A 24,655-nucleotide genomic window follows, 5' to 3' on the forward strand; every position below is an offset into this window, starting at 1 on the left:
CCCAAGATGTGTATCTGTAAAAGTCGTATCTCAAGTTTGTACTCGCAAGTCACTGCAAAGAAATCTTCAGAATGACGGTTCAGATCTCGAAAAACTTGAAGTGACTCGTATCTCAAGGTGCCGCTGTATATCCAGTGTAAAGTGTAGAAAAAACAAAAATGCCCCTTGTGGAATGATTAAACAATTCTTTCAGTATGACATGTCAAACACTGTTACACAGAGTGATGAACTCACCAAGTATGATACACTCATCAAGTTGTGTTTGTGGCCATCACTTGTTGCGCTTGATCACTCTATAATCCAAATAAAGCTCTAAATTCATTAGCAGCTTCCAAAATGAAGCACATTCGAGGTGGTTCATCGTGAGATGGGCTGTTCCCAGTGAACTTCAGGGTGCTGATTTCTTCTCAGGGGCCTCTGTAAAGCACCAGTTTAGGCTGATCGGGGATAATAAGGAGTAGAGTACTGTACAGTCGATCTGTGAATAGCCAACGATCAAGTCCCCTTTTTGGGACAGTTCCTTTGAGAGTGGCTACATTACATATACCCAATGTAATTTCAATGCCGAGTGATTGAATCCAAACGAGCTATGCTTTTCCTGCTGAAGGCCAATCAGCTGAAGGACTCTTTGTTAAATTCAAAAGTAGTTCCAGGAAAGTGAGCTGAGTTACACAGTCTGTGAAGAGTCCTGGAGATGCCTTTGGGTCCACAACAGAACACCCCAACTCGCTTCCTGAAAAGTCACACACGAGCACGATGACAGCGTGACTGTTTGAAGCCAGATGAAAGAATGATCTTTCTTCGTACTCACCGCTTGTTGGTCCTTCCAATTTCATCAAACAGTAACTTCCACCTGGGACGACCCACCAGCAGCCGTGATGCAAGCAGGCGGTATTTCTCCTCAGTTAGGCCCTTTAGGAAAAGCAAAAAAAAACATTAAAGCACAAGCCAGTTCAACCTTCGGTTGTATATGTGTGAAGGAACTCACATTAATGGAGACCATGAACTCTATTGTCATTTTATGCCCTCCAGAATCTTTTATGTTAATTGATGAACCATGTATGGTCATCTACTGTACATTTTCTGTACTTTACTGTTAGTAAATTCATTGTTCGTCAAATTCCTGTTCAATGTTTGGGCTATACAGTTAGTGAGGGAAGAAAACATAAGTCAAACACGTGTTCTATAGCAGTGGTTCTTAATATTGTTAGGGGTAACGAACCCAACCAGTTCATATGCAAGTTCAATGAACCCTTCATTCGTGAAAAATAAAAATAGGATTTTTTTACAAATTCAAGACATTTGAAAAAACACATAAATAAAATTACATGGCCTAAGTATATTTATATTTTTAATTGTATGACGTACTATCACGACAGTCACACGGCGACGACTGAGCGAACTAAATTTCACGCAGCACTGATTGGACAAGAAATGTCATGTGATCATCGGCAGCCAGTGATGGCCAAGTGGGCGTCATAACTAATTGACATGTTGAGTCGCGTGTGTCTTACTCTCCATGGCAAAGGCTCTGTCGAACCCCTGAGACCGATTCACCGAACCCCTAGGTTCTAGCAGAAATGGCACTACACTGGGAATTGGGGAGGGCTACCAGAAATCTCAGCAACCCCAGTTTGGCCCCTCCAGAATTTTATTTCATAATTGGAAATATATTGATAAATTATTTTCTCAGCCTCCCCAGTGTATGGTTGAAGTTCTCCTTTAGCCCCAGAAGAGAAAAAAAAATCCTGCAGACGTCCCTGAATCCTTTTCTACATTACATGTGCCCCTTAATGGATGATAAAGTGGCTGTGTGTGGGTTTTGTGTTTACCCGTGCGTCACCTACCTGCAGGTTGTCTGCCTGACTGACGTACAGTTTCAGGTTCAAGTAGTCAGGTTTGTTTTCGTGCCATAACTAGATGACAAAAAAAGAGAGTACATTTTCATGGCACGAAGCTTCATTTAATTCCATTGTTATGTCCACTACCATCCACGTGATGGCGGCACAGCCTCCACTGATGATTTCCTTCATTATAAAGGCTGTCCTAGTTAACACGAAAATACAAGAATGGTCTTTATATGCACAATGATTTAAACATGATTTGAAGACGAGGTGGTTCTCCACTCTTTATAGCGCTTCCCTCTAACCAATTAGAGTTTAAGTGTTTAGATGATTCAGTTGTGAAAATAATAACCCAGAAGAAGGATTTTAGGGACTTTATCTAGCTCAAGAATTTTCTCCAATTTCCACTTTACTAGTTGATAAGAAATATTTTTAAAAATCAGCGATGTGTCCCTAAACGTGTTTTTGAGGCTGATCTAAAAGTAAAAAAAAATCCTGTTTCCTGTTCACGTCCTGGGCGTGACGTGAAGACACGCTGCTAAAGGCATTGCTCCGTGTGGCTCAAGTGACCATGCACACATTAATGGACGTTATTAATAGAGTTATTGGCGCCGTCGAGTGAGATATAGGCTAATCTTCTATTTTGGATTCATATTTTTAGATCCAGAGGAGTCAGTGCCGAACTAGTCATGAATCTCATCACTGAGCCCTTGGTAACGGCGCTACGATGTGGATTTTTGTTGTTGAAATATTCGGAACAATCGCAACATGTTAATGAGTTTGCGGCCAGTGATTATTGTAACATTTGGCAGCGCTGCGGGTTTTTTTGCCACAAAAATAACCCTTTTGCAGTTTCACGTTTCAATGTGTCTGATTGAGGCACAAAATACAAATTGTGTTTCTCAAACCGCGATGCCAATCCACTTATTTGTGTGTGTCCCCTTGAAATCCTGAGAAACTTTCAGTGACCTTTTCGACAGGCAAGTCCGGACAGCTTGGGACAAGTAGCTCTTCTCTTCTTAGCGGAATGGTCTGTCCTCAAGTCATTTGAAATGACCTACAGTGCTAATAGCGGACCAATCGCGTTGTTCATAGAGTGCGTGCGAGCCAACCTTCTGATGTAGGGTCGACAGCAGCTCAGCGAACCAGTAAAACGATCGCAGCTCCCTGCAGACCCACACAAAGTATAACCTCTTCAACCTGAACCCCATCCAGCCGTCACTGGATCCACAATGAGGAGGAGGGATAAGCGGAAACATTCAAAAGGCAGCTGGAACCAATCTCCACCGCTCGTGTGATGTACAGTTGGGGAAGCACTCACAGAAGAGCATGCAGGATACAGGCGAACGGCGTCACCCCTATTCCGCCCGCGACGCAAAGGCTGACGTCATAGTTGAACACTTCCTCTGAAGGACTTCCAAACGGACCGTCCACGTAAAGCCTGAACATACACATGCACGCAACATAAATGTACAGCGCAAATTAAAACACGGACACAATTAATTGAACTTCCTACGCTGGGTTAAGTACACATGCTCGGATAAACATCCTGCATCTGAAAATCCCACTGCGTTGGTCTGTGCGTGTGCGCGTACACACATTTGTCGTCTTTGCAACAGTTACTTAAACAATTGGATTTAATCGAGAACACACACACACACACACACACACACACACACACACACACACACACACACACGATTCTCATACACACAAACAAGAATATTAAAGTAGACTAAAGAAGCAACTCACTCCACTGAAACTTTTGAGTAAACTACAAAGCTACCAAAAGGGTTCATTGGGTTCGTCTTTCTCTGTAAAATGCAATTCTGCCAAATGAATTGTCGCTCGTCGTAAAGTCCTGCCTTACGTCTTTCTGCATGTTCCGTTTCTTCCTCGACGACCATTGCTTACAGTTTCAGAAGTGTTCAACTGTACTGTCACAAGACTCTCATTCACTCCAAGTCTTCCTACGTCGGCTTCTCACACACTCAGAACAGGAAGAGCACAGTGTCGGGGGGGTCAGGATCTTTCACCCGAATGTGATTTGAAGCTTGCATGAGAATTCACTCCCCCTCTCTCTCTCTCTCCCGCTCTCTCCCTCCCTCTCTCTCTATCGCACACACACACACACACACACACACACACACACACACACACACACACACACACACACACACACATACTTGGGGTATCTTCTCTGATGCACCACAGGGAGGATGTCCAAGTCTCTTGTAAGGTCAGGAAGTAACATCTGTGTGAAGCGCTCTGAAGATAAAGGGAAAAGAATGATTTGGGCCCCCCCAAATTAAAAAGAGCATATTATCAGGATGCAACACAACACATGATTGCAACATGTGTTATTGGATGTATCTTTACGTTTCTAGTAGTTGTGTGGTACTCTCACATGTCATCGTGGCCAATTCAACAGCTAATGCAAACAAACTGGCTTCCCCTCTTGTGTTCTCAAAGCAAGTGCGCATGTGGAAACAACACAAGTTTGCATTTGTCACAGCCTCCCACAGGAAACGGCCCGCTCCCACCTGGGTGTTGCCCCTGACGCGCCGCATGTAGAAAGAACACATTTACTTCACATGCGTTTTGCTTTCTTTTGTATTTTTGTAATGCCACCTCAAAAAAGATCCAAGCGTGTATGTCTCCGACTGGCCTAACAGCGCAATATGGATAGCGCAACAATAACTCGAAATAATGACAAAAAAAAGATTGGTCCTCACGATGGATAATGAGACATGCAACCCAAGGATGTAAGACGGTTTCTGACATGACAATAACACAGCAAGAGGCCTGTTAGACTCACGGTTAACAATTAACACCCATAGAATACACACACACACACACACACACACACACACACACACACACACACACACACACACACACAAATAGCTATTTTTTATGCAAATAATGTAGATTCTTCACAGAGAAAATAGAAAATAGAAAAGGCATACCTCATTCTCAAACATGTGCATGTGTGTGTGTGTGTGTGTGTGTGTGTGTGTGCGTGCAGTAAATACACTCACCAGTCCAGTCTCCAACGACCCGAAGATGAATGCCGAACGTTTCTTTGTTCTCTGTGGGACACTGCAAAGTTCGAAAGCAGACAGTGAATCACAAAGAAACACAAAGACACAAAGACACACGCACACACGCACGCACACACACACACACACACACACACACACACACACACACACACACACACACACACACACACACACACACACACACTCATCGTGCAGACTCTGAGACAACTCAGTTACTGGAGAGTACTATAAAAAACACAAATAAAAAACATGTGCAAAGAGCTTTGCAAAGCAACATGATTTTCCATTAATCGTGTTGAATTACACCCACACACAGATGGATACACATGTACGCCTTCCGGTTGGCAGATCCTAGCCTCAGGGTCCGTCTGCTCTCTGTAAGAGTGATTCCCCCTACCAGTTGTGCACAGTGTGTGTTTGTGTGTGTTCCCAGCAACCCTACAAACGATGTGTGCGGCTAAATCGCTAGAAGCCCTTGCTGTCAATTAAGTGAGTTCAGGTTGCAGAGGGGGCAAAGTAGTACAGTACATGTTTTCCCAAAAAACGAGGCACTATGATGGCGTACCAAGGGTAAGTATACTCGTGCGTTTTTAATATCACATGTCGGGAACATGTCGGAAAAAGCTTAGAGTTGCGTTGCACTCTTACCGCCGTTAGCGTGAAAGGATGGTTCTCAAATGACGAGACATTGGGACAGTTGAGGACAATATACTGTAAGAGAATGGAAGGAGTTGAAATTGAGAAACGAAGAGTGCAAGCTGCCATGATGTGAATACAAGAGCAAATGCATTTGAGATGTAACCAAACATACATCTTACCTGCCCCGGACGAGCTTTAAAGTTCTTCTTAAGCATTCGTAACTCAATGACATCACAGGGGTGCCTGATGACAGTCACTATGGTAACCGGATCACTGCTCCGGATATAGCGGTACAGACGCTCCGCACAGTAGAGACACAGAGGACCCGACACCCACAGCCATGTCTATTTGCACAAACACACACACACACACACACACACACACAGCACATCCAGTATGAATCAATTAACCACAAAACCTTTTGTCAGCTCACCCGCAACCCGAAAGGGGTTCAGAAAATGGCCAAAACTCGTGCTGCTTTTTCACAGCACCATACAGACCTTAGCTCAGTTCACAATTGATTTCCTACAATAGGCATGCATAAACCAAGCTGCTTCTAAAACGCATCAGTCAGCATGAAACATACTAAATAGCAACCAAGGTCTTGTGTATTAACATCTTGTCAAGTGTCTGGTGGCTACGGTCAAGAGATAAATGATATTATAGAGGAGATTGGGGAAACACACCACAACATTGAAGTGGAGACAGTGGAGTTAAGATAGTTGGGCTTCCAGAAATAGGGGAGACGAACTCCAGCGTGTGTGTTTGTACTTTCTTTTTCCAATAGAAAAGTGGCATTATTGTAGACTTGCAAGTATGATGATGCATTTATTCAAACAAGATTTGCATCACAGATATACACATAACACATAAGCAGAATGTTTTTTTGTGTGTATTTCTTAAAATGAAGGAAATCATAAATAATCGGAAAACTTAGAAGACAACATAAACATAAATAATCGGAAAACAGAAGAAGAAGAAACTCCAAACTGATGAGGAAGATGACAGTTGGTTCCCCAAAACAAGAGATGATTCACTTGTGTGGTCGTATGATAGAGTCACAATACTATGGCGTATTACTTTTATGCAATTCCAGGGTAGGCCCCAATTAAGGACTGAAGCCGCCGCCCACGGGCCTGATCAAAAGGTAGTTCACCAGTGATGGGACATAATGATGATCCAATAATCCCAATGGCAGCAAGGACGGATGACATGTTAAATAAAACAATGTGCTGTCCTGTGTTGTGCTGTTACCTATTCTCTTTTGGCGTGTACCTGTTGCAGCCTAATTGCTCACAGCTCCTCTAAAGCACGTGGAGGCTTTACAGGGGATTTTATGGCGCCGCCTTTTAGCTTAACGACCATGTGCAAATACATTACAGCATTAAAAAGATGCAACCCCCGAAGAGCACCACACCTCTAATAAACAAGACCTCCCCCGACACACACACACACACACGCACACACACACACACACACACACACACACACACACACACACACACCCACACACACACACACACCCACACACACACACACACACACCTGTGGGCAGTGGGGTTGGAAGTGAGCCTCTGCTTTGCACGGCATCTCCTCTTGCACACGTTTCTCTAGTTCCTCCCCTTGTTCCTCTGCACGGCTGTGGTTGGCTCGTAAGCATCCAGGGGGATGGGCCTCGATGTTGGTCTGATATTTTAGTGCTCCTCTTTTCAGAAGATGGAAAAAGATGACGATCAATTTATGCCAGTTTTACACCTCCGCAGAGCATAAAGACAAGGAACTCCTTATTTGTGCCCAGCGCATGTCAGGCAAACGGCATGGAATAGATATGAGCATAGGGAGGCTAGACTAGTTTTGCTATTTTCGCAGGCACGCGCGGTTAGAAACGGGTGATTTGCGCCGTTGTGGGCGTGAACACATCTGACTTGTATGAAAAGCTGAGAATGGTATTTAGTTTAGTACATGTCTGATTTTTTTCACAGAGGGCGGCACGGTGGTCGACTGGTTAGCACGTCGGCCTCGCAGTGCAGAGGTCGTGAGTTTGAATCTTCCTCTGTGGCGTTTGCATGTTCTCCCCGTGCCTGCGTGGGTTTTCTCTGGGTACTCCGGCTTCCTCCCACATTCTAAAAACATGCATGGCAAATTTGCATGGAACACTCAAAATTGTCGCTAGGTGTGAGTGTGAGCGCGGATGGTTGTTCGTCTGTGTGTGCCCTGCGATTGGCTAGTAGCCGGTTCAGTGTGCCCCCCGCCTACTGCCCGAAGACAGCTGGGATAGGCTCCAGCACGCCCGCCACCCTTGATAAGCGGATTATAAAATGGATGGATGGATGGATGGATGTATTCACTGATAGTCATACATACTTTCTTTGAGAAAGAGTGCAGCAAAACACACAGGTCGTGTTATGATTATTGGTCTGATATCAACCAATACCTACCCGACCATGTGCACCATCAGAATGATATAGAAGATGATGAAGAGGTTGTGTGTATACCAGAAGATCTCATAGTTGTATATTCTGAAACAATTAAAAGGGCAACAATTAGTGTTGTATTTCCAAGAAATTATTTGAAATATAATTGGTCTATTTAAAGACAGCTGTTTTCGTATGGGGAACAAAAAGCTGAACGAGGGACAAAGAGGGGGGGAAAAAATAGAGCAAAGACAGCAAAAGAAGAAAGCGAGATGAGTTTGTTCACGAGCAGATGCACAGACTCCCAGCTCAGAGCCTGACTAAGCAAGACATCAGAGGTCAATATTAGAGGGGTCATTACACACAATGACCCCCACGGCCCATAAACACCACTCACAATGACCATTTCAAACACTCTAGTCACCACTTTGAATTCAACTTCTTTCGAAGCTTGGAGCCCTGTTCTTTCATCCTCTGCACGCTGCCAACATATGTCACAATCCAAAATTGTTGGTTGAAATGGTCTCCGTGTCTCCCTCACTTGAGGTCAGCATTTCCAAATATGTGTGTTTACTGGAGTGAGTATTTTAGATTTATCAATCAGATTTATATTCAGTTCATATCAACAATTTAAGTGAAGTGCAAAAAAAACAATACAGGACAAGAAAGCCTGGATGACCATGAGGGTTGATGTGGAGTACTCAACAGGTTTTGTCTGGCATCATCCCATTACTCGGTTCATTTATCACAACCCTTATCTCTGTCCTCGAGTAGACTGGAGATTCCTCTTAACCTCTCTTCATTTGCTGAAGGCAGTCAAGAGAACACACTTACACACACGGACACACATGGAGAGCGAGTGACCCACTGTGACCTGAAGTAATGACAGTGCCATGAGTGAAGCACTTAGTCGAGATTTGCTCTGTAACAGACCTCTGCTCTCCTTTGCACACGCGCGGAGCGGTGAGTCATCAGCGACAGCACAATAAAGACAGAAGTGGAGACAGACCAGCAAGCACAGACAATACAGATGAGACGTTATCCTGAATTTGGAAAATTTTAAGGGAGGGGGTGGGGGATGGAGTTATCCTGTCATGATCACCTACCGCACGCAGTAGGAGGAAGACGTGAACATCAGGAAAAGGATGACAACTAATAGAACACCAGTGAGTCCGGGAACTGAAAGTCAATCAGAGAGCCAATCAGAGCCGACGAGCCCGGTTAATACACCTTTGATATTCATGATAAAAAAAAAAAAGACAGTATTATCTTACCTGTGGTCAGAATGATTCGCTTTGGGTCCTAGGCAGACAGCGACAGTCAAAATATGAACTATTGTCTTGTCATGACATTGAGCTTCATTTGCCAACAGTTGTTGATAAGTAAATCAACTCAAAACTTTTCTTGACAATAATAGGTTCTACGTGCCTCCACTGGCTTAAACACGGCATTCTGATTAATATGGCGTTTGCAGAATATGAGTTAAGCGGTAAAAATCAAGCCGTTTTGTCCATCATCACGGCCAATCATGGCACAGCTTCAGAAAACAGGTGAGCCGTGAATTGTCTGTGAAAGTGGCAAAATGGCCACCCCCTGAGATGGCTAAAAACGGGGGGATTTTGCTGCTTAGATTAAAGGAGGTACGTAGAACATATTATTGTTGAAGAAAATGTTTGGGTTGACTTCCCCCTTAACAACACATTTGTTCTTAGATAGAATCCTGCAGTTTAACAATATCATGGAATAGGCCTCAATTGCAATTACAGTGGATACCAAACGGCTACACAGCCTTGTTCAAATGTCAGTTTTTTTGTACCGTAATGTGAAAAAAAAATCATTTTTGCACCATCGGCACTTCTATAGTACATGATGTAAATAGACATCATGTTTGATGAGCTCTTCATTCATAAAGTATGTTTATTTCTCACCTCTCCTTTGTAGCGAGCAAAATTAAGAGCCGGAAAGTCTTCTGAGTAGCTGCTACTGAAGTTCATAACGTTGACGAGGTGGGCAGAGACATGAACGACTAGAACAAGAAAATTATGCAATCATGTTTGAGAACACTCAGTCACAATATCAGCCGAGACACAAACAGACACGCAGACACCACATTTGAAGGTCCAACTAAATTGGTATCGGACAAGCAAACACAAACGTCCTTGTCCAATCAGCAAAAAGTCAGCAAAACATCTTCCTGACTCAGACGCACATAGACTCCCTGACATCATCGGCTCGCCACGCAGCCATTTAACAGCTGACGGTATTAGAGGCCGTAATCATGAGACGCAAGGGTCTTTTTTCTCCAACGCACATCCTCTCCCATTCCCACGACTCCCACCCACCACACTCTGTCTTACCGCAGCTCCTCACTCACATTTCACCCCGCTGCCCGAAGACCCCCCCCCCCTTTTTTTGTTCTCATTGTCTTTTGTCTCACAACTTTGGAATTTCTCTATTAGAAGAACTTTGCCTTGAGGAAGACGGGGTGTGTGTGTGTGTGTGTGTGTGTGTGTGTGTGTGTGTGTGTGTGTGTGTGTGTGTGTGTGTGTGTGTGTGTGTGTGTGTGTTAAGAAAGGTGACAGGATTTTGAGATGATGTATGTCATGCTTATGTCTGTCCTTACATGTCCTTTTTTTGTGTCTATTGTTTCAAAATGGAAGTCTTGCCAACACCGTCAACTACTAAAAATCGCAAAGATCAACCTCATATGAACACATTTCTGTAATTTCATTCCATTTATTTTAAACTACTTTTGACAATAACTTTTGAACATATTTATGAACACAGCGACATGAAAAAAAAAACCTGAGAGAGTACTGCCTATTATTTGTTTACTTGTAACATGTTTCAGAAAAGTTTTAGCATTGGTGTCACACAAAAGACCCAAACCATGAACTGCGAATTTCAACCAGCATTGCTACGGTGCGATCCTTTCACGTTTACGTCATTCATGGCTGACAAGAGGCAAGAGGCAACCCGTGGCTACTTCACCTGGAGAAAGAGCATCTGACAGCTCCTGGCCTCGAAGAACATTCCCATGCTAGAGCCACTTCCCTACCCATCCGACCTGGGTCTATGTGATTATTTTCTCGTTCCCAAGACCAAGAGGTTCGTCAAGAGGATGCTATTGAAGATATCAAAAATGACCATGATGACACCAAAACTTGTCACTTGAATTCGAAATACATTTTTGGTGACACCGGTCCCAGAGCGTTTCTGACACATTTCATATGACTGTCTATGTGTATCATGGGAGACTCTCTAATTGTCTTCTACACAGCTGCTCCAATGTGTGAGATGGAACAATGGTATAACATTCCCAGACTGAAACGCCGACATAAAGCCAGCAGGAGACATTGTTCACACCTTGCTCATGGAATCCTGTCTTCATTCACTTAACACTAAAATGCACTTTTCAGCCAAGCCCCTTCTAGAAATGGACATTATTATGCCTGGTTTTAGCTTTTTAGTATTTCCAGTTGATAGACTGCGTCGCAAAGTGTAAAATATCCATCTGGCAAGAAACCACGGTGAACACTGACAGTGTTTCTATTTGGGGTTGTAGGAATTTGCCATTTGTTTCCTGGTTTGCCAGCTGCGTTGATTCAATACTCATGAGTCAAAATGATGTGAGGAAGAATTGCTGTATAACGGCTGTAATGTTGACATACTGCGATAGCTCAGCATAACCGTGTATCTTTGTCACCTTGGCTTGTCCTCTTTTGGGAACTAAAACAAAGCGTTCTGCCAGGATTTACACAAATGAACTCGATCTGCATGTATTCTTCGATGAGTATTGGTTTGCTTTTGTCTTAGATCACATCTACTTACTCAGTAGGAGTAATTGGAAAGAGTGAAGACTGTTTTGATATAAACAGCTTCCAAAGTCAACTACAGTACAACAAATGTTTTTTGTTTTTTTTAAATCAGTAATTTACTATTCAGATTTAGTCATCTGTAGCTACTGTATATGTAAAGTGTAATTCTTAATTGTTATTGCTTTGGTATCTTTCTTTTTTTTTTTTTTTTTTTTTTTACACGGCTTAACTACAAATCATCTTCCAGATTCCCGAATCTCCTCTTTTTGGAAACCATGAACACACACCTCAGCTATTGCCACTTTTCCACAGCGCAGTATATGCCAAGCTCAGCTCAACTCGTCTCAGAAAACCATGTTGAACTGAACACATCGGACGAATGTACTGTACTATGCACTGTAAGAATGACTCCAAGGAGCGACAATCATGCCACGGGATAAGACTCGCATGAACACACACACCCCGAAAACTGAGAGCACACACCCATCAGCTGGAGTGGAAGGCAGCTGGTACTGCAGGAATGCTGATCCGACATGGATCCAGTTATGCATTCACGCAAATGTGCGCACACACAGCGAATGAGTTATAATCCTTTGGCTGCTGTGTATTTACCAGAGAAGATGCAGATGGCAACTCCACAGGCCACATGGAAGGTCTTACTCCTGTCCAGCAGTCGCCGGGTCTTTCTGCTTGATACCTTGAGTGGGAGGCAAATGAACAAACAGCAGTTCGAGCAAATGAAACTATGAGTTGTCAGAGGGCATCATTCAAGATGGCAAAATGCTCCGTTACGCACGACCGTGTGTAAGAAATGACAATGGCTTGAATGCTGAATTCCATTAAATAAATAAATAAATACATACATAAATAAATAAAAAGCAAAAATCCACTGATGTTTAACTCAAGCCATGGGGTGAGTCAGCGTTGGTTATCCCGAATACAGATGCATGAAAAAAGACGCTTATTACCGTGTGTGTTCCTCGGACGAACGTAAGAAGAGTGCGACACATGGGCAACAGCACCAAGCTGCAATTTAGGTTCAGCACAGATGCTGAAGCCCTGCTGATGCAAAGTCCAAGCTGGAAGAAAACACACACACACACACACACACACACACACACACACACACACACACACACACACACACACACTGTAATGCAGGTTCCTGCGCTTTTGGTAGAGATGGTTGACACTTTTTTAGACGGGTTTTTGTGGAGCCATTGGGAAGGGCGTTAATCAATGTACAACTTAATTACATTTTCAATGGCCATTGAAAGCTGTTCATCCATCCATCCATCTGTTTTCTATTGCTTAGCCTGTTCAAGGTCACGGCTGAGTTGAAGTCTATAGCATCGCACTTTGGTGAAAGAGGTGCACCATGGATAGGTTGTCAATCACAGGGCACACAACTTTGGCCTTCGGTTCACCTAAAACATCTTTGTGGAAGGGTGAAATTAAAGGGAGTGCCTAAGGAAAACACACGGAAGCACGGGAAGAACATGCAAAGGGTTGACACAAAAAAGTTCAAAGCCGATTCCAACTCCAAACTTTGTAAAGCAGACATTCTTACAAAAAAATGGGAAAAAAAAGAAAAGATAAAAGAATAATTGCTGTATAAAATGAAGAGTTCATCACCAATCAGTGTTTTCGCCGGATGAATTCTGCGAAGCGGAAGAGTACCTGACCAGGGTGAAAGCTGTGCTGTTTACCTCGAGTGGCACGTGAGGGTTTTCAGATGTGTAATCTGGCCCCGCACAACCAGTCATTCATCAGTAATTAATTTTATTTTTTTCATGCCGTCCGTCGGTTCGGAGTCAGTCTGCATGTTTAAAGGCATTTCCTGAGCACTCTGCTGGTGCCGTCTCTTGTTATTAAAGCTCCCAGATGACAAAACAATTGATGCGGCTCATACAGGTAAGCATAGTAAAGAAGTTACCAAGCAGAGGCGTTTCTTTGCAGTGGACATCTTGGATTAAAAATGAAAATAGTCCCGACACTATACTTCTTTAGTCTTATATCTTTTTTTCTTTTACGGACTCATGCAAAGTTGCAAACAGAAAAAAAAAAAACAACTGACAAAAGCATTCAGGGAAATCCAGCAAGATCTCAAACACACACAGACACCATGCAGGTGAATTGGAAAAGTGATTTTGAAGTTACATTTCAAATCATTTCACAACTGATAGAGCACTGAATCGCTAATTTGTGTACACATGTACACAGAGATTTAAGGCCTTTGTCAAGGCATTCAGTTGAAACCAGCAGCATGCCCACACTTGTCCCTCTCTCCCCCCGTGCTTCCCAACCAGTCAGGCTGCACATGAATAGCTCACACATATTGCTTGTTGCCATGTCTTATTCCCCCCCCCCTTACAAAAAAAAAAAATCCTGCATGGATTTTTGTGTGATTTTCAGTTTGTTTGTTTATTTTTCTTTTTCCACTTTAGTCAGAAAACCATCTCTTCTGACCTAATTTGATAATGTCAGGGGTGATTTGGAGTGTCAAAAAAATAAAAAAAACACACATAGACACACTGCCAGGAACTTGTGACAACAATTACACTAATGTTCACATGGCCCTGCAGGCATCAAATTCCTACCTCAGTGTGTGTGTGTGTGTGTGTGTGTGTGTGTGTGTCCAAGCGTGTCAGTCTTGACTGCCCCTTTAGTTGGCGCGTGCGTACACACACACACACACACACACACACACACACACACACACACACACACGCACGGTAGACGCAAACGCACACGTGGATTCATTCAAGCTGCAAGCGTGATACCCAAGCTTTGTCCACCACAAATCATGCCTGCAAAGATATGAATGGCAACTAAACTTAGAAAAGTGTCTCAGACGACAAGCGGGTGCTCACAGTAAAGTCAGCATTGGTTCGTTAAGCAAAATTGGTTGCATCAAATACTGTGCTGTCAGAAACTGATGTGACATTTTACTTCAATCCAGTTCATGATTATGTGCAGGTGCAGTCTACCCCAGCTGACTTTGGGCGAAAGGACGCACACTACATGTTGTCAGGAAATCTTACGGCACATACAGTACAGAAACATAGTGTGCAACACTTCATTCATACTCACAGTCAGTCTGTGACTGAGTGGGGACTGAACGCCTACACCATCCCTGACTACAATCTAGTCATCTATAAACTTTTCACCAAGGTCCAATTTGACCAGGTTGTGTTGTAAAACTATCCTTTAATGTATGTACAGGTAGGTATACTGTGGCTGAATACTTCTTATTGTGATGTTTCTACGTCATTTTATATCTGACCCAAGATACAGTACCGAGGTAGCTGAGGTCGTGTGTGTGTGTGTGTGTGTGTGTGTGTGTGTGTGTGTGTGTGTGTGTGTGTGTGTGTGTGTGTGTGTGTGTGTGTGTGTGCTTACCCCGAGCATCTTGTAGAGGTAGTGATACTGCTGTCCACTGCAGTACATCAGGAAGGTTTTGACAAAGAGCCAGGTGTTAGCTCCCAACCACATCATCTACACGAAGACAAATACAGTTCAGTGCTTAACTCGTCACTACACTGAAAAAGTTGACAAAGCTGCCTCTACCAGGACGAAGTGTTTTCCTCCCTCGTTGGCGAGCCAGCTGCGCGCTGACACAACCATCATGTCCCCGACCTTCTCGTCAAAGTGCCGGTAAGTGTGTGTGCGTGTGTGCGCGTGTGCGTGTGTGTGTGTGTGTGCGTGTGTGTGTGTGTGTGTGTGTGTGTGTGTGGCTGAGGGAGCTCCAGACAGGCAGCCAGCTCTTTCCCTCGACCTAAGTTGAAGAGCTTGTATGTATATGAGAGTGAGGGGGAGGAGGGTGTAGAGGGGCTTCGGAGAGAGAAAGCCGAACATTTCTGTATTAGCCCATAACGGCCACAAGAGGGAGCCACCGTCCCGATCAAGTCAATTGATGCCTTTTGGAGCCTAGCCCGAAGGCACCTGGGCTAGGCTCCAGCACGCCCCCGCAACAGTCCTGAGGATAAGCAGTTCAGATAATTGATGGATGGATAGTGAAGGTTTGTTTGTTTGTTTGTTTGTTTGTTTGTTTGTTTGTTTGTTTTAACCTCAAAGGTATTCAAAAATACCTAATACCATTGGTACGATTTATAGAATATCTCGTGCCTTCAAATCACATCCTTGTCATCTTATTGGGAACATTGGAAGAAAACAAAGTTAACTGCCACTTGTTTTGGATCATGTTATAATTTAAAAGAAACGACTACTTTAAATGTCTTGTAATAGTTCCGACTCCCTTTAAAAAGTAAAAACATGGTCATTTAAGCAGAAAGGAGTCACATAACTTCCCACTTGCAATAAGGTTAACTTTGAAGCCGCACATAATAGTCCAGAGTAAACAAGACACTCTTTGTGGATGTTGTGTTATTTTAACATGTAATTTGTCCACATGCATTGTCTCACTTTGAACATTTATCGAGGATATCCACAAAGTTACAGTTCATTCATGGGTTTGTGTTTCATATCCTGACTCTTTTGGGATCTGTGGATGATTATCCTTTTATTCCTTGAATTTATTAATACTTCCTCACTGTTTTTGAATTGAGGCCAATAAATAAGAACAGAAAGTTGGGGGGTGGGGGAGAAACTGCACACTGGGGGAGTGAGAATTACCTCGCAACATTCCTGTGACTAACAGAGCCCCCACCTCCTTTCACGCTCCAGTCCATGACATGAAAGAACACCTCCATTGCCACTACACAGCTGGGGTGGGTCAAGTGTTATCTTGGTCTGGGGGAAACACAGCTACGCTATTTCTGCTTCGGTCTCCAATTGATGTATGAGCCCCTTTTGTCAAGTTGATCATAAACTGTTTTGATTCAAACTTGACAGAAGCGTTTGGAATAATTGTGATTGCAAACGTGCTTTAGACGTGCATAACAAAATTAATGAAGATAATGAAATTTATTTGGGGTAGAGGTGGGTGAATCCGTTATTGAGGTAACAAATCTGCAAATCTTTCTTTTGTTTGCATTCTTTCTCCCTATCTTTGTGTAACTTTAAATCATTTTACACACTCACATTCTGTGGGCTAAACCTGTGTATTTATTTTCTAGGGAAATGGAAACAAAGCTTATTATTCTTGGCTGTCCCGTCATGTCTCTCCTTTTCATATGTCATATCCATGACAGATTTGACAACGTCGTCTTCATTGTTCAATGTTCAATGTTCAATGAAGACGACGTTGTCAAATCTGTCATGGTGTTTTGCAATAAAAATTCCTGGAAGCTGACTAAAATACAAGACTATGGTATGCCTAAGGAGGATGAATTTGTAACATATTTCTATAATTTATCATGCGATGTGTTTGCGGTTCTTTAGAAATTAACATGGAAGAAGAGTACTTGTGGTTGTTATTGAATAGTCATGAGCTTGCAATTGTGCTTGAGGCAAACTTTTTTTTTGGCATGCAATAAACATTAAGAAAAGTGTTTTAAATTTTCTTTCTTTCTTTCTTTTTTTAATTTAATCATTTAAACTTTTTTTATGTCTGGGGCTATTGCCCCGCTGGCCCCCCCTTCTGCACGCCCATGCATTGCTCACAGACACAGCCCCCCTCCCCCCACCACCACCACCACACACACACACACACACACACACACACACACACACGCACACACACACACGCACACGCACACGCACATACACACACACACGGAGTGGAGGGAACAAGAGTTGAGTCTCCTGATCCAATGGCCCCACAACTCGTCACATCGGCTGATGGGGGGGAAAAAAAACGATGGACGTGTTTTAAATTATAATTCGACTGTAGCTTCTATTTGGTTTGTTCAAAACGATAACGCTGTCAAATGTCTACGAGAAAAAAAAAACACGAGTGATCGTTACTCTGACGTAACAAAACTCGATCTCGGGGATCTCGGGATTTTCTGTCAATCTACACACGCCACACCTCCTCTTCATTTGGGCCAACTGGTTTCGAGCATAGCGACCCTCTTGACCACCGCGGTAGGCGCTCGTTTGGATTTTTGGAAGCGTGCGCAAGGAGTTGGGTCAGCAAAACATGGCGACAAATAGCAGATCCATTCGCTCTCTCTGCTGGGTTTCGGCCGTGGCAGCTTTGTTTTGTTTGGGTTTCATCGCCGGTGAGTCACTCGAACACAGGTTTAACAGCAACAACAACAATAATAATAATATATAAAAAGACATACTGTGCACAAGTAATTTCAAACTTTGTGTGGATGTGAGAGGAGGCGCGCGTTCTTTGGAAGTGATGAAACGGGACATTTTTGCAGCCAGTAGGTCAACTATATACGGTACTGAATGCAAAAATGTCCCGTCGTTCTCGAAAAACATCAAGACTTTTGGTCTTGAGGCGACATAACGTTGCACGGCTACAGCAGAGTGAGAACGAGTTTCCTAAAACTTCAAAGACAGTTGAGAGCAAATCGATTTGTTCTCAAGCTGTTTGTAACACTTTTAAGTGATGCGGTTACCAACTGCCACGTATTGTGTACACACTGTAGGCTGGTTTGCAAAGCCCACCCACCCAAACTATACAAACGGCGCCTCCAGTCAATATTTGTTGGAGTTTCTGGATGAAATGCAGCCGAGCAAGATCAGAGAGCATCTCAGGTAAGAAGCCGTGCATCATGCCAGTGATTGTTCCAAAAGCAATATGATTAAGCACTTTTTTTCCCCCCTTTCAAGGAAATTTACACGTCTTCCCCATCTGTCCGGCACAGAGCAAAACCTGATATATGCGGAACAGATTCAGAAAGAGTGGCAGGAATTTGGCTTGGACTCAGTGGAGATGGTGCCATATGACGTCCTGCTGTCTTACCCCAATGTATCGCAACCCAATTACATTGCAATTGTCGATGCACAAGGCAATGAGGTAACGTCCATTCATGTCGTATGAAGACACTTACGTTGAATCATGTGTACCGCCCAGGTGTGTGGTATTCGGACAGTTACAGAAATTTTTTTTGGTTTTGTATTTTGCAAAAATCATAAACATTCTGAATGCCAGATCTCCTGACCTCCTTGCTGTCTTTGTTGCTGCATTATTAATTGCTCAACATTAATTTCATTGGACTTTTCCATGAAAGTCCTACAGCCAGTCGATATAGTCGATAAATTTTCAAAATGTATATTTTTAGTTTCCATACATCTGGACCATGTGTTCCAAATTTACTCATTGTAGAGTACTAATTCTAAGAGTTGTTGTTGTTTTCTGTTTACTTAGTCATGTTTCACCTGATTTTGATCTTTTTTTCTGAAGGTTTTCAACACATCCTTGGCTGAGCCCATCCCTGCAGGTTATGAAGACGTCGCCAACATTGTGCCTCCGTACAGTGCCTACTCTGCCCAAGGACAACCTGAGGTGTATAAACAAAACAAGAGTAGAGTTAACATTGTCACGCTGATAGAACAAAAAGCAAGCACAGTCAATTAGAGGTCCCCCCTCATTCGCTCTCATTCTGCCCAGGAGGACTTGGTCTATGTCAATTATGGCCGCACTGAAGACTTTTCCCAGTTACAGCGGCAGATGGGAATTAATGTGACTGGCAAGATTGTCATTGTCAGATATGGGAAGATATTCCGGGGCAATAAGGTAAGAAACACTCTCCACATTTAACTCCTAAACAGGCTATTGTGCAGGTCAGATTTCAAATTTCTCACTTAAAAATGTGAAGAAATATATTTTTTATGGGTGTCTGCGATTTCAAGAAACAGGCCAGCCCCCTCAAAACAGGCTGAGTTGTTAAAGGCTTAAAAATCTTCTGTACGGTGTTTGGCAGAGTTATTATTGATGCTTTTGGGGTTGTGACAAAAGCATTTCACAGACATATTATCAAGATAACTAAAAACGATTAAATTGTGGGGGGAAACATTTCATAAAACATGATTTAATGCCATGGATTTGCATCTGTTTTGCCTCCATCAGGTGAAGAATGCTATGTTAGTCGGGGCAAAGGGACTCATTCTGTTCTCTGATCCAGCTGATTACAGTGCAGATGGTGTCAAGGTAATTTGCATGAGTCAAAACAGGACTGATTTCCAAATGCTCGAGCAACTACTTCCATATGAACATTTTCAGAGGAATATGAAAGTGCCCAAAAAGGGAATTATATGTAAAATACACGTATTATTTGTGTATAACTCTTTGGGTCTCATGAGTGTCTAACCACCCTTTAAGTAAAAGGAAATTTAATGGCTTGGAGATGAAGTCATGCCTCCACGAGTGAAAACACACTTTAATTTTGTCTTTATGGTTGCTGGCTATTTTTTCTTCACTCTCAAGGCTGCTTGAGAACATTTAATCACCAAAGCGGGCCACGGACATGTTAAAAGACACCCGGAAACAGTTTCAAAATTCTGAACTGCATATGTCTGCTTAAGAATGATGTACATTTAACTTAATGGAAAATCCTGCTATCATTGGGATGGGTAGCCGTATCCTGAAGGCTGGAACCTTCCGGGTGGTGGCGCTCAGAGAGGAAATGTCATGAACCTGAATGGAGCGGGAGACTCTCTCACCCCTGGCTACCCTGCTAAAGGTGTGTGTATTTATAGGTTTGGTTCTATGCAAAAGTATGAGGAGAATACTAACATAAAAAAAAATAATAATAATAATCAGTTTCAGAGTAATCGTGTTGACATAATAAAAGAGTGGTTGGGGACCTCTGTTTTTCACTGTACTCTACGTACCGGTATGTGTGATCGACCGGCATCGGGATTACTGTCTGCTCTCTCGCAGAATACACTTACAGATCCCGTCCTGAGGATGGAGTGGGACTTCCCAGCATCCCCGTGCATCCCATCGGCTACCACGATGCATTTCACATCCTCAAGTACATTATTTTACTCCTTTAACTTTTTAAGATGACAATGCAAATGGATGAACGGAATTCATTTTCACCTATGATGATGATTCACTTCACAGGAATATGGGGGGACAAATTCCTCCAAATGACTGGAAAGGAGCTTTAAATGTTTCCTACAGGATCGGTCCAGGTTTTACGGATGACTTCAAGAGCCAGTAAGTGTTTCGGTGTGTATGGTTTGCGCCCAGTTTCCCCTAGGGACAGTCATATACTGTCTCATTCCACCATCCATGTTTTAGGCTTTGGGTTGTTCTTTTGTTGCTGTTTTTTTTTTTTTTTTTGGAGGGGGCTTCTGGCTTCTGAGCTAGTGGCAACTTGCCACAATGAAGCACAATGGGGGCTTTGTATCTCTTGTTTGGGAGAAGCATAAATTCCCACATGATTGTTTGAGCAATACTGTAGTAGCAGTGCATAAATTGAATTGAGTTTAAGTGAAAAGCCTGTAATCCCCAAAAAATTAAATTTAAAAAAAAAAATCACATTCCTCTTGTAAATGTGATCGTTCCAGGTTCGTGCGCATGAACATCCACACCAACAATCAGGTGGGAAGGATCTACAATGTCATTGGAAAGATAAGAGGAGCGCTTGAGCCAGGTACAAAGACATGAATCCTGCGATACTGCGCTATGGATTATTGTTGAAATAGCTTTATGGTGATTTGTACACATAAAAAAAATGTGCTCACATGGGGAGAACTTGCAAACTTCACATCGGAAAGCATGAGCCAAGATTGTAACTCTTGAGTGTGAGCCAGTTTTCATAATCACAATCTCATTGAGTTCTTCTAAGCATAACACTGGGGAACAGTTTGGAAAAAAATCTGTTTAGTTAGATTTAAAAAAAAACAAAACATTTTTTGGAAAACTCTTCTCATCGCTTAAAATTTTAAAAAGCCAACTTTATCATAATCAAAGCTAACCGCAGCATGTTATAGGAGTAATTTCTGTTGGACTAGACAGGTATGTCATTCTGGGTGGACACCGAGACGCCTGGGTTTTTGGAGGGATTGATCCCATGTCAGGAGCTGCTTTGGTCCATGAAACTGTCCGAAGCGCTGGGAGGCTTCTAAGTAAGGGTAAGTACAGCTACCTTTGACAGGGAGCATCAAGCATTGTGCCAGTAATCAATCACTATGAAAGTGTGTGTATCCACTATCCGTGTGCAGGCTGGAGGCCGAGAAGAACAATAATATTTGCCAGCTGGGATGCAGAGGAATTTGGACTGCTGGGCTCGACAGAATGGGCAGAGGTAGAATATATTAGCAGTCATACATTACAGTTATATATGATACAGTCCAAATGTGTACTCTACATGTTGTACAGAGTAGACCAGTGGACAATATGATATCATTCCTGGTGCAAGTTTAGCAAAAAGCGCAGTGTAATTGGTACATGGGTGTAGTTTTTTTTTCTTTTGTTACCGTATTTTGCTACTTTGCACAGGGAGAATTAGGCCTAACGTTGCATATGACTCCATATTCATCAACAGGACAATGCCAAACTGCTTCAGGAGAGAGCGGTGGCCTACATCAATGCAGACTCTGGCATAGAGGGTGAGTGCAAATAATTTTCCCGGTGTATGTACTGGCTTCTGCTTTTAAGGTGACTTGTGCGTTTGTCTTTTCAAGGTATGTACACACTCAGGGTTGACTGTACGCCATCTCTACACACACTAGTGTACGACCTCACTAAGCAGGTAAATGTAAACAAAAATGCAACTGTTTTTGGTGGCGAGATGGGTTAAGGTCTCTCTCTGTATCTTTGTTTGTGTACAGATAGCCAGTCCAGAGATAGAAGAGGAAGGAATTTCCCTGTATGAAAGTTGGCATAAGAAAGACAACTGGACAAATGAGCGTGATGCGCCCAGGCAGGTTACGAAAGCCTCACAATACAATGACAAGGGAAAGACTAGAATTTGCTTATTCATGTTTATCCACGTCACCTTTGGCATTGCACTCATCAATCAAAACAATTGAGGGTATCGATCCATTGGCCCACTCTCTTGTGTTGTGTAGGATCAGCAAGCTGGGCTCGGGAAGTGATTTCGAAGCCTATTTTGTCCGTCTGGGAATTGCAGCGGGCAGAGCAAGATACACCAAGAACAGGGTAAAAAAAATTGTCTTTACTACGGTATAGTTTGTCCATTTGGGAGTCATTTTGATACAAACTAGACACTGATATTTAACAGAAAAGTGAAAATACTGCATTTGTATCCACGGCCCAGCCACATTACAATTTACATAGTAAAATATTAAATGCAAGAGCTTAATTTGAAAAAAAAGGCACTTTTACAAAGATAGTAATGACAATGGCCCTCATTTATTAATAAATACATGTTCGTACTCTGCGCACAAGTTGAGCAAATACGCAAAATCATCGTCGGCTTCACGACACATGCGTATCGGCTCATTTTCTTCGTGCGTGTATTGAATCATAATTAATTATATCAGAATTCATCCTAAATTATGGATCCATCAAATGAGGACAGGTGGTAGAGAAAATGGATGGATGGATACTAATTATTAGACGAAGGTCATGGATATAATACGTGTCCTCTGTGTGTGTGCGTGTGTGGGTGTGTGTAGAAAATCGAGCGATACAGCAGTTACCCCGTCTATCACACGGTGTATGAAACCTTCGAGGTTGTGGAGAAGTTTTACGACCCTTCGTTCACGAGGCTTCGGGCTGTGGCTCAAGTAAGAGGCGGGCTCGTCTTCCTCCTAGCAGATTCCCAGATCATCCCTCTGGATGCCAACCAGTATGCCATCTCCCTCAACACGTACGCACGCAGCATTGCAGCGATCGCACAAACACACCGGGAGGAGATGCGGTCGTACGAGGTGTCATTTGGTAAGTCGGGAACAGTACGTTAGTCAAAATCATAATTTTAACGACGGGCTATTCAGATTTTGTTTGCTATTTTGCAGACTCCTTGTTTTCAGCTGTTGAAAATTTCACCGTTGCAGCGAGGGAGTTTCACGAGCGCCTAGAAAACGTCAACAGAGCAGAGTAAGAAGACATTTTGCATAAGTCGTAACAGACTAAAATGTCAGCCTCCGCAAACCAAAAAAACAATTTTCATCGGCATTGACGTGCCTGTTTTCACATATGTCAGCCCTCTGCAGGTACGTGCAATAAACGACCAGCTCATGTATCTGGAGAGGGCCTTTATAGACCCCTTGGGCTTACCCGGAAGACCATTCTACAGGTATTACACACAAACCGAACCCTCTTCAGTTTAGTTATATAATCGATAAACCAGGTAGCCATTTGAGGTTTTGGTATCAAACCACAAAATAAACGCCAGCGAAAACTACAGTGTGGCTTGACTACCCCACATTAACTGATAGGTTGCCAAATGAGCATATTGCAAAACGGATTCTCTGACAGAGATTGATTTTGTGCCTTCATTCTCATTAACTGTAACATGCCGTTTATGTATGTTCATATATTCACAAGAGTCACATCTGTTTTCCAGGCATGTGGTATTTGCTCCAAGCAGCCATAATAAATATGCAGGGGAGTCTTTCCCGGGCATCTACGATGCATTGTTCGACATTGAGCACTCGGCGGACCAAGAGAAGGCCTGGAATGAAGTTAAACGACAAATCAGCATAGCAGCATTCACTGTGCATGCTGCTGCCATGACGCTTAAACCGCCTGCATGATTTGAATGAACATTGTATCTTTGTTCATCTATGCCGGCAACTTATAGCGACATAAACAAAATTAAATGATCTATTACACACCAGGAAGTGTATAATATACCTACATCCAGTATTTTTGACATTTGTTTGGTGGTGTACCTCCAGTTATTGAACTTTGTAAAATATGTGCCTCGGCGCAAGGGTTGGCAAAAATCATTGGAGTAGATGATGAATTGAGAATTTAGTAAATTTATGCCACCTGTGTAGGTATGGCAACTGGTTTATTAAATGATGGGTGTATTTATGTGAAAGCCTTCAGAATAATTTGTCGTATTTCTAAAGGGTGCAGCTTTCAGGTG

General features: G+C 42.8%; 2 protein-coding genes across 4 annotated transcripts; one reads left to right on the plus strand and one right to left on the minus strand.

Moving 5' to 3' along the window:
• Window positions 1-25: 25 nt before the first annotated feature.
• Window positions 26-15,581, minus strand: nox4 (NADPH oxidase 4). Of its 2 annotated transcripts, none has more exons than XM_019885905.1 (18): window positions 15,351-15,581; window positions 15,183-15,278; window positions 12,749-12,859; window positions 12,393-12,477; window positions 9,891-9,988; window positions 9,237-9,264; window positions 9,069-9,141; window positions 7,987-8,067; window positions 7,094-7,253; window positions 5,728-5,892; window positions 5,558-5,620; window positions 4,886-4,946; window positions 4,031-4,112; window positions 3,166-3,285; window positions 2,957-3,011; window positions 1,848-1,916; window positions 812-912; window positions 26-733 (listed from the first exon to the last, which is right to left on the minus strand). In XM_019885905.1, exons 1-18 carry the CDS (start codon window positions 15,408-15,410, stop codon window positions 613-615), a joined length of 1,629 nt encoding a protein of 542 aa, XP_019741464.1. In that variant the 5' UTR covers window positions 15,411-15,581; the 3' UTR covers window positions 26-612. The 2 variants fall into 2 exon arrangements, with proteins under 2 accessions (XP_019741464.1, XP_019741463.1); XM_019885904.1 differs by having other exon boundaries at window positions 2,957-3,065; window positions 15,351-15,577.
• A 2,064-nt stretch (window positions 15,582-17,645) lies between these two features.
• On the plus strand, window positions 17,646-24,602 carry naalad2 (N-acetylated alpha-linked acidic dipeptidase 2). 2 transcript variants are annotated; one of them, XR_002170148.1, is made up of 20 exons: window positions 17,646-17,905; window positions 18,287-18,395; window positions 18,471-18,657; window positions 19,045-19,146; window positions 19,252-19,377; window positions 19,711-19,791; window positions 20,218-20,323; window positions 20,524-20,617; window positions 20,710-20,805; window positions 21,159-21,244; window positions 21,606-21,725; window positions 21,816-21,898; window positions 22,139-22,202; window positions 22,278-22,345; window positions 22,425-22,516; window positions 22,665-22,755; window positions 23,235-23,499; window positions 23,577-23,658; window positions 23,775-23,857; window positions 24,128-24,243. XR_002170148.1 is itself a non-coding variant. In XM_019885903.1 (20 exons), the coding sequence occupies exons 1-20, from the start codon at window positions 17,824-17,826 to the stop codon at window positions 24,315-24,317; spliced, it is 2,217 nt and encodes a 738-aa protein (XP_019741462.1). In that variant the 5' UTR covers window positions 17,646-17,823; the 3' UTR covers window positions 24,318-24,602. The 2 variants fall into 2 exon arrangements, 1 of the variants encoding a protein (XP_019741462.1); XM_019885903.1 differs by having other exon boundaries at window positions 23,765-23,857; window positions 24,128-24,602.
• Window positions 24,603-24,655: the final 53 nt, after the last annotated feature.

This window comes from Hippocampus comes, unplaced genomic scaffold (assembly GCF_001891065.2).
Source record: "Hippocampus comes isolate QL1 unplaced genomic scaffold, H_comes_QL1_v1.1 scaffold29, whole genome shotgun sequence".
In the NCBI taxonomy this organism is placed as follows: domain Eukaryota; kingdom Metazoa; phylum Chordata; class Actinopteri; order Syngnathiformes; family Syngnathidae; genus Hippocampus; species Hippocampus comes.

Bases quoted from the DNA above. Each gene is read 5' to 3' on its own strand.
- naalad2 (XM_019885903.1), top strand. From the start codon at position 17,824: ATGGCGACAAATAGCAGATCCATTCGCTCTCTCTGCTGGGTTTCGGCC. The intron at 19,147-19,251 runs GTGTATAAACAA...CATTCTGCCCAG, and splicing joins CTGCCCAAGGACAACCTGAG to GAGGACTTGGTCTATGTCAA. The intron at 22,203-22,277 runs GTGAGTGCAAAT...TGTCTTTTCAAG, and splicing joins TGCAGACTCTGGCATAGAGG to GTATGTACACACTCAGGGTT.
- nox4 (XM_019885904.1), bottom strand. From the start codon at position 15,410: ATGATGGTTGTGTCAGCGCGCAGCTGGCTCGCCAACGAGGGAGGAAAA. The intron at 7,254-7,986 runs GTAGGTATTGGT...TCTTCTGAAAAG, and splicing joins CTGATGGTGCACATGGTCGG to AGGAGCACTAAAATATCAGA. The intron at 3,066-3,165 runs GTGAGTGCTTCC...TTGTGGATCCAG, and splicing joins TGTATCCTGCATGCTCTTCT to TGACGGCTGGATGGGGTTCA.